At 38.8% G+C, this 8973-nt stretch overlaps 4 protein-coding genes and 1 pseudogene across 5 annotated transcripts in view; 3 read left to right on the forward strand and 2 right to left on the reverse strand.

Annotated features, from left to right (window-relative positions):
- Nucleotides 1–24: 24 nt before the first annotated feature.
- On the forward strand, nt 25–1957 carry LOC100641878 (tektin-2-like). The gene is made up of 8 exons (XM_003384281.3): nt 25–232; nt 279–547; nt 601–671; nt 731–874; nt 988–1102; nt 1193–1300; nt 1348–1571; nt 1628–1957. The coding sequence occupies exons 1-8, from the start codon at nt 85–87 to the stop codon at nt 1824–1826; spliced, it is 1278 nt and encodes a 425-aa protein (XP_003384329.1). The 5' UTR covers nt 25–84; the 3' UTR covers nt 1827–1957.
- Nucleotides 1914–3846, reverse strand: LOC105316806 (uncharacterized). Its single transcript, XM_011412011.2, has one exon. It carries the CDS (start codon nt 3809–3811, stop codon nt 2051–2053), a length of 1761 nt encoding a protein of 586 aa, XP_011410313.1. The 5' UTR covers nt 3812–3846; the 3' UTR covers nt 1914–2050.
- A 41-nt stretch (nt 3847–3887) lies between these two features.
- Nucleotides 3888–5177, forward strand: LOC100642130 (cathepsin L1 pseudogene; annotated as a pseudogene). Its single transcript, XR_898214.2, has one exon. The product of XR_898214.2 is annotated as a cathepsin L1 pseudogene (transcript).
- A 387-nt stretch (nt 5178–5564) lies between these two features.
- LOC100642003 (ubiquinol-cytochrome-c reductase complex assembly factor 1-like) lies at nt 5565–7093 on the forward strand. Its single transcript, XM_003384282.2, has 5 exons — nt 5565–5784; nt 5832–5924; nt 5970–6042; nt 6115–6281; nt 6642–7093. The coding sequence occupies exons 1-5, from the start codon at nt 5608–5610 to the stop codon at nt 6942–6944; spliced, it is 813 nt and encodes a 270-aa protein (XP_003384330.1). The 5' UTR covers nt 5565–5607; the 3' UTR covers nt 6945–7093.
- Nucleotides 7094–7103: 10 nt separating this feature from the next.
- Nucleotides 7104–8973, reverse strand: part of LOC100634887 (DNA ligase 3) — a 5516-nt gene continuing 3646 nt past the window's right edge. Inside the window, exons 16-24 of the mRNA XM_011412012.2 lie at nt 8912–8973; nt 8652–8869; nt 8462–8608; nt 8380–8410; nt 7971–8323; nt 7872–7916; nt 7470–7576; nt 7332–7410; nt 7104–7283 (exon numbers count right to left, since the gene is read on the reverse strand). Of these exons, the coding sequence (XP_011410314.1) occupies nt 7182–7283; nt 7332–7410; nt 7470–7576; nt 7872–7916; nt 7971–8323; nt 8380–8410; nt 8462–8608; nt 8652–8869; nt 8912–8973 (1144 nt within the window). The 3' untranslated portion in view covers nt 7104–7181. The remainder of the gene's footprint in view (nt 7284–7331; nt 7411–7469; nt 7577–7871; nt 7917–7970; nt 8324–8379; nt 8411–8461; nt 8609–8651; nt 8870–8911) is intronic.

Below are 8973 nucleotides of genomic sequence, written 5' to 3' on the forward strand. Positions count from 1 at the left end.
TTTCAAGTAACGTTGCTATAGAAACGAAGACACAACCGTGATTTCTTGGAGATTTTCACACTGGGCATAAACATAGACCAGCCAATGGCCACAGCATATGAAACCAGCCCAACTAAATATGCTCCTTCAGACTGGACCATTTCTAATGAAGTGATACAGTCCAGTGCTGAGAGACAGAGACTAGCTTCACATAGGATAAGACAAGAGAGCAACCAAACTAGAAACGAAACAAGTACGATTATATGTACATAGCATTAGTATCTTACTCAATCTCGCAGGTATAACTACAAAATGGACTCAGCATAGTAATGATACTTCACTCCATCAGAGAATCAGTGATGTTACTGACTGGAAGTCATCCCTCCAGCACACTCTCTCAGAGACAGACAGTGCCATTACTAAGCTCTCTGAGTCAAAGAGACTTGCAGAGTATGCTCTGATGGCTAAAGAGATGCCACTTCATGTAGTGCTAGAGTGTTTAGTAACACGAGAGAACAGAGTAGCCATTGACTTAGTTAGAGATGAGGTGGAAGCAGAGCTAAACAAGGTGAGAGAAAGAGAGAGGTATAGCAATGAATTCATGCTGAAAATCACTGATAGGAAGTGTCAGTTATTGAAGGTGTTCAAGCAATTCTGCATCAAAGGATTGGCGATGCATTTAAACAGCTTTGGTAAGTTAACATTTAAAAATTGCAGCATTAGTATCCATGCGTGTGTCACTGCATTGTAGTCAGTTGCAAGAGTGTTATGAGAAGCTCCAGTTTGATATCTCAGATAAGACCCAAGCCCTTAGCATTGATACTGACTGTGTGGGACTGGGAAATAGCTCCAGTGGTATTAACATACAAACTGATCCAACCAGAATTAAAAAAGGGTGAGATACAGCCATTACCATTGAATTTAACCTTTCCTTTTGAACAACACACAATGATTATACTGTTACATGTACATGCAAGCTATTGTATAATCATCATTGTATTACTGTAGTATTGTTAATCCTGTTCAATGGGAGTCATATTCAGTCCACAACACTGATGAGGCGAATAGAGAGATTGCTCAATCAGTTAGACTTAGAGAAAGCATTAGTCAAACCATACAGCAGGTGTGTAATCCTTTATGTACATGTACATGCATGTGATGTACATGTGATGTACATGTGATGTACATGCATTTATTTGATTAATTTATGTAGACTACTAATGATCTTGAAAGCCAATGGACTGCCACAAATTATGCTCTGAGGAGGCGAATACACGAAATAAAACAAGCATATCAAGAACTTGAATGGCAAAAGAAAAATGTAAAGAGCTCATGTACTTTAAAAATTATTATTATTATTTTTTTTAGACTGAAGCAGAGATTGCTCAAGTCAAGCAAGAGATTGAGTCACTGACTGTATCACTAATGGAGAAGACCCCTCCGATGAAAGTAGCACACACAAGACTAGAGAATAGGACGTATAGACAAAATGTTGAGCTCTGCCGGGATCAACCTCAATATAATCTTGTAGAAGAAATATCAGAAATAACTACGTCACAGAAAAAACTTGCAGAGAAGCTACACGTATCAAAGTAAGGAAATTTAAAAAACTTTGTTGTGCAGTGCTTTTAAATTATTATAATAATAGACAAACTTTGGGCACATTGCAGAGAACTCTTGAGCGGATTATGAAGGATTTATCAGTGAAATCAAACTCGCTCCAGCTGGATAAAAAATGCGAAGAGATCCGTCAGATACTCTCAAAGCATCCCAAGCCACACCAGCTGCCTCAACTGGTCAAAGAAGCCATGGAAGAGAAAAAGGATGAGAATAACAAAAATCCATAAACACATATCCAGCACATTAACACATTTACATGTATTGTAGTGGGCGGTGAAGGAACTAAACTATGCAGCTGCTCTTTAAAGTTTAAATTAAAATAAAAATAGTACAATGAACAAACATTATAGCTTGACAATAACTATTATTATATATTGTTTGTTTGTCTGTTGCATGTACATGTACCTGTGGTCTTTACTTGCGTAATAAGAGATTAAAAAAATTATTTTTATCAGTCATTTTTGATGCTCCTATTAGTGACAAAATACAATCTGTTCAAAGTGCTGGTCACCATTATACTCTCATCCAAAGATACAGAGTAACAAAAATCAGGGGACTCCTCATCAGTATCTGTGCTCTCTTCAACTTTAGGCTCACATTTAAAATGGTAGCATAACAATAGGGCTATGCCGAGCAGGAAACCCAGTACGACTGTGATCGGAGCCGCTTCCAAGTACCAAAGGTTTTGAGTATAGTCTACACTGATGACCCAGAGTAGAATGAGGATAAGGTTTTCAAAGAAGAAGACAATGTAGTAAGAGACGATGAATGAGAAACTGTCTTTTTGGAGACGAAAGGGAAAGAATACATTAAAAATGGCGGCTAGCAATTCAAAACAATATCTCCCACAGCAGGTGGTGCGTCCATTCACTGTTTGACTATCATTATAATTATTACTACCAACAATTTGAACTTTGTTTTGCTTGAACATCCAATACACCATAAGGAGGTAATGGGCGGCGCCAATAATAAACACGTTCAGATAAAACTCTGTTGCAAACAATGATATTGCTATCCCCCGTGATACAATAAGAAAGAGATGAGCAACAATGATCAAGAAATAAGCGCCCCATGATAGCCTAGTCATCTTTTTCCCGTGAGGATTATAATGATCTATGTCTTTCTCGGCTGATATGTAGTCACCAATTGCTAAGGCAAGAGAACCCATCGAAATAACGACAGCCATTCCAGTAATAACCTTCCTTTCAATGTCAGGTATCTCCTCCAATGTAACCACGTACAACTGGAGCAGCAGCTGGGGTGCTGATTCAAAAAATCCTTCCATCAACCTCAAGAAAGATATATCCTTGTAGCGATCAAACGAAAGCTTGTCTCTTCTACGACAGTTAAGGTAAAGGAGCCGCAGGACCCTGAATAAAAAACCCACCTGGAGGAGATGAAGAATGACAATGAATGCAAATTGTGAATGTGAGAACTTATCGAGAGGTTTGTAGGAATCATCCTCTTCAAGACTAGAAGCAGGATGTGCCTCAGTTCTCAGACCTCCTTTTCCTCTTTCTTCTTCATCAAGAAGTGGTGCTGGGCTTTCTCTATTACTAGAATCACTTTCATCATTATTGCCAACATCTACCTCATCTTGCCCGGCCTCCAAATCAAATCTTGTTTCTTCTCTTTCAGTTTCAAGTGGAGAGTTTTGACCCACATTACCCAAATCATCATCGCCACTACTTCCTGTTGCTATTCTTTGTAGAACTATACCAGACTCTGCAGCTGTACTCCTCTTACTCCTACACCACTGAAAGCATTTTGACATTCTAAAACAATCAATTAGTTTAGACTCAGCTTTAAAGAGCCATGATGAATCCTTCTTTGACACAATATAGTGAAATGGAATATCACTTTTTGCTACGTAAAGCTGATAGCCTTCTTTGGCCCTTCTCTTGTTCATGCATTGAGCCCACACGTAGAGAAATAGTGATGTGGCATTAATGAGTAAACTGGGGACTATAATGAAGACCACCGTCGCTATAAAGTAGTCTCTGGCAGTGTCACTCCCTCCCTTCCAGGCAATGTAGTGTTCAATGGCGGCATATATATCTATTGCGACGTCTGCTAGGTAGAAAAAGACGGCACCAGCGAGGAAGAATATCCTTATAGGCGGGAAAGCATTACCAGTTGTGTCCCAGCATGGATAGTAAACACGGTCATAGCACCAGTTGTAGACTTTTGTTGTGGCAGATCTTACCACCATTTTTTTCAACAGGGTGGAGCTCGTTTGCGTGGGTGTTAAGACCAGCCCCACCCAAGAAGGTGTGGCTGCTGGTTATTGCAAGTTATGCAATTGTCAACTTGACCTTGCTTTATCAGCCATTACTCGGCCATTACTATGGAACCCACTCTCTCCCTTCGTTTTGTAGCCGTTCTCCTTCTAATTGGTCTTGTCTCAGCTGCTGTAAATGATGCTGAAGAATGGCGGCTCTGGAAAGGCAAATACGGAAAGACCTACCGCTCAATCTACGAGGACAACATGCGCCAGAAGATATGGCTCCAGAACAGGGACTACGTGAACGAGCACAACTCAATGGACAGCTCGTTCCAACTTGAAGTGAACGAATTCGCTGATCTGACAGCAGAAGAATTCTCCTCTATATACAATGGCTACGGCAAAGGGAGGAATAGGGAAAACCATGAAAACACAACCATATACCGTTATACCGGTGGGGCAATACCGGACAGCGTTGACTGGAGGACAAAGGGTCTAGTGACTCCGGTTAAGAATCAAAAGCAGTGCGGGTCGTGCTGGGCTTTTTCAACAACAGGTTCTCTTGAAGGCGCTCATGCAAAGAAAACTGGAAAGCTGGTATCGCTCTCGGAACAAAACCTCGTTGATTGCGACAAAAAGGATCACGGTTGTCAGGGTGGACTGATGACAACTGCTTTTAAATACATTGAGGAGAACAAAGGAATTGATACCGAGGAGAGCTATCCGTACAAGGCAAAGAATGGTCGCTGTGAATTTAAAAAGGACGATATTGGTGCCACTGTGGAACGCCATGTCTCCATTCTCACTACCGATTGTGAGGCACTCAAAAAAGCTGTTGCTGAAATTGGTCCGATTTCGGTTGCAATGGACGCAAGCCATAGTAGCTTCCAGCTGTACAAGAGCGGCATATACGATCCAAAGATATGCTCTTCAAGGAAGCTGGATCACGGAGTCCTTGTGGTTGGATATGGTAAAGAAGATGGCGAGGAATACTGGCTTGTGAAGAACAGCTGGGGCAAGAACTGGGGCATGGAGGGATACTTTAAAATCGCCTCAAAGAAAAATCTTTGTGGTATATGTACCTCTGCCTGTTATCCTGTTGTTTGAAGAGGGAGTACTTCTTACAGCTGCTGCTACATTTACCCTCCTCTTCTATACTTGGTATTTATAGTAAACTAAACAAACTCTCCTTTTCCTACATGCTACTATAGTTCAGCTAATTTGATTATTATTAGGCTAATTGTTTTTATTTATTGCCAGCTGTTTTGACTTAAGTCTCACCATTCCTTTGTATCATAGTTTTGTCTTTTGTTAATGAAAATGAATTTTGCCAAGTTGAATTGCAGCTATAGCTGATTGTTTAATTATATTTTCTGTTACATGCATTTCTATGCACTGACATTCATGTTTCATGTAATATGCAAGTACTGTTCATGTATGTTGCTACAAACATGACATGTTTTAAGGTACTGTTTTATGTACGTGCTGAAACATGTTCTGAAAACTGAAAAGTATTGTCACGTGGATTGTTGTACATGCATGTTTTTCCCAAAGGGATGGTAGATGGTCTCAAAAAAATTTTTGTCAAAATTAAAAAGGAAAAAATCATGTACTTATGTGGTGTAGAAAGTTTGAGCTGATCCCAATCAAAATTGGATTTTTTTACAAATTTTTAAAGTTGCTCAGAAATCAGGTGAGAAACATGTACAGCTGTTGTTTGTAATTAAAATGGGTGTGACATCTATAAATGGGTGGGGCTGGTTTGTTATGCAACGTGAGACAACATGGCTGCTAGTAGCTCTCGCTTACTTCTCTTATTCTCTATCTCTCCTCGCTGTTTCCAGAGATTTCAGTCTTATCTAAACCCAGCACAATGCCTTCTACATCAAAAGTTTTATTACCACTCTTCAATGAAACGAACCTGCTTGTATAATCGCCCTTTCTCTTCCTCTTACTCCTCTGTAAGATTCGAGGGGTTCCTTAAAAGCAGCTTTATCTTATTATTTAGGCATCATCTGAAGGACTCAGAGACCCAAATAGCCTTGGAGAAAGGATTTTAACAAGAATAGGTTGGCTAACTGGGTTTTTCTCCAGGAAAGAGGTAACCGTACAGAAATTGTAAAGTTTTTAGTACTTTGATTGTTAGGTTTTAAAGAGAAGTGCTGTTTTCTTATACAGCAGATGCATCAATGAGATTGACTATGAGAGCTTTATAAAAAGTAAAATTCAAAATATCCTTCTACCTCTTTTAAAGTTTTTATGTAATTCTATGTTACTCCTCTTTCCTGCAGCTGTTCCACTACCCGACACCTTTGGATCCTGGTTCCTCATCGCTCACTTGCATATTTGGCTCTTTCTGGTCCGTCTAAAGAGAGAGGGAGAGGACGGGAGGTTCATCACTCACCAGCTGGTCAATATATTCTGGACTGACACAGAAGAAAGGATGAGAGCTTTAGGAGTGAGTTTGCATTGGGAAAAGATTATTCTTTATAATAGAATATTTTTAAGCATTTGTTTATAATTTTAAGCCCACCATCTACTATTCAACTTTGTTGAAAGCAACTTTGTGGTTACTTTGATCTTAGGGCAACTCTGTTGCCTAAAATAGAACTGAGTTCTATTTCAGGCAACAGAGTTGACAGCACATCAAAGTAACCACAAAGTTGCTTTCAAAAAATTTGAATAGTGGATGGTGGGCTTTAGAATTCTTCTCTGACTGCTGCTTGTAAATTTGTTTTTTAACACCTTGTTAGCACCTAAATGTGTGAACAACTCTACAATTATTTTGCAATAATAATTATTTTGAATTGTGTACTAGGTGAAGTCAGGTAAGTTAATCCAGGAGAACCTTCACGAGCTGAACCTTCAGTTCCGCGGACTCATCATAGCCTACGAGGAAGGACTCCTCTCAAATGACATGACACTGGCAAGCGCCTTCTGGCGTAACTGGATTTCTAAAAAGTCCGAGACTGATCCTGAGGGACTCTCCCAACTGGTAGAGTACGTTAGGAAACAAGTTCAAGTAATGGACAAAGGAGATACTGATAAATTGTTGAGAGAAGGGACTATAAAAATGGCCAAGTTGACACTTAGAAACGAGACAGACAAGGATTCATCATAAGAACTTTAAAAACAATATTCTTTTTACTAAACTCAATATAATAATAATTATTAATAAATAAACAATAATAATAATAATAATAATGTTCTTTAAGTTTAAAAAATTTGAAACTATATGTAATAAATTTGAAACTACTATGTAATAAATTTGAATGAATTAAGGGATATAAATTATAGGGGTGGCTCTAAAGAAAATTTATTTCATAATACCAGGTTTATATTTTTAAAAATAGACTTTCTATAATTCGTAATTTGCAATCTCATGGAGACGTGCATCTCCCAGACTGTCCCAGACCCAGTCTGGGCTTAATATTGCAACACCATCAGGGACCCCCTGATCCTAAAAGAAAATAAAAATTACAATCAGGATGATTTATCTTGTACTTACGGTTGCAAATTTTTTATTCTTTGTAAATACATGAGTCACTTCACTAATATCAATATCACTTACTACATCACCATTATAACTAAAAGTGAATAAATAAAATATTTATTATTATTATTATTGTTTCAATTTATTACGTACGCTATAATGTATCTCTCTATATCTGTAATGTATCTCTTTATATCTTTTGCTTCAGATAAGGAAGGGTCTATGAGTGCCTTGACGCCGTCAAATATATCAGGTAGAGGCTGAGGAAAAGAGGTTGTAATAATGAGCCAATGAACAATCAATGGAAAATGTAATAAAAATAGAGAATTCTCTTTTCAGCAAAAACCCATTAGTTCCATTGTCATGAAATCCGTGACAAGCAAAACCCATTAGTTCCATATATATGTATTGGAAAATGTAATAAAAATGGAGAATTCTTTCCTTTTCAATTTTGGCAAAATTTGGCCCAAGACCATGCACTATAGTACAGGGACTTTGGTCCAATTTTGGAGCACCTTTAAAAATTCATAACAAATAATGAAAATGGATTCGTACCTTAACAATCTTAGTACCAGCACAGTATACGCCTAATGCTGTTTCCTACAAATGAAGAATACTTGTAAATAAAAGCCTCTCCTCCACCTCATATCTCACCCAGGGATGTGAAAACCTCTTTCTATGCTCTTCGTTAGTTTGGTAGCACTTCACTCCGTACTTACAAACCTCTCTCTCTGACTCTGTCTTCCTCTTCTTAACTGGTGTAGCCTTCTCAGGCACTCTTTTTCTCTTCTTATCTTTGCTCACCTCCATTTCCTCTTCATCGCTTTGGGCGGAGTCTTTTGAGGTGCTAACCGATGGAAGAGTTATGCTACCCCCTATCTTTCTCTTCTTCACTGGTGTAGCCTTCTCAGGCACTCTTTTTCTCTTCTTATCTTCGTTCACCTCCATTTCCTCTTCGTCGTCTTGGGAGGAGTCTTTTGACGTGCTAGCCAAAGGAAGAGTTATATCTAGCACAAGAAATGGGTGTGGTTAATATTAATTATCATAATGTTATAATAATTACCAAGATTTTCTTTGGATTTTTCATATAATGTCTATACAGATGTACAAAAATAACTAGAATGTACATGCACATGTAATTATACTTTCAAACGTTGAAGGTCTGTAGCCGTGTTCCAGTCCTTGTCGTCACGGATACGTGTTACCCTTGGAAACCGTATAGACACGCCCCCAGCTGTGTGGTTGGTCGACTGTGAAAACTCAGCACCTGTGATTTCCCATACAGGAGCCGACTAGAAAATAATTAAAATTAAAAAATAAAAGTGCTAACTTTACTTTTGGATCTGATACGACAAGATCAGGCGTCAATCCTTTATTAATGTGTAGCCATGACGGTACTTTACTGTAATCTTTGCTGATCTTCGTCATGTCCAATTCGTCTTGAAGCTTCATTATGGTAGCGTCATCATGGCCGTTACCACACTTACAAACAGTACAGAACCTATCGTTTGTCTTATCGTACACGCCCATTAAAAACACAGACATCAGTCCGCCTAAAAGGGGTGTGGTTAATATGCCCAATTAGCCCCGCCTACCTTTGCTCCCAGTTCCATAATAAGCTCCCAGTACGATGAGGTCTGCTGTGTCGGCCATTGCT

This window comes from Amphimedon queenslandica, unplaced genomic scaffold (assembly GCF_000090795.2).
Source record: "Amphimedon queenslandica unplaced genomic scaffold, v1.1 AMPQUscaffold_13495, whole genome shotgun sequence".
Classification (NCBI taxonomy): domain Eukaryota; kingdom Metazoa; phylum Porifera; class Demospongiae; order Haplosclerida; family Niphatidae; genus Amphimedon; species Amphimedon queenslandica.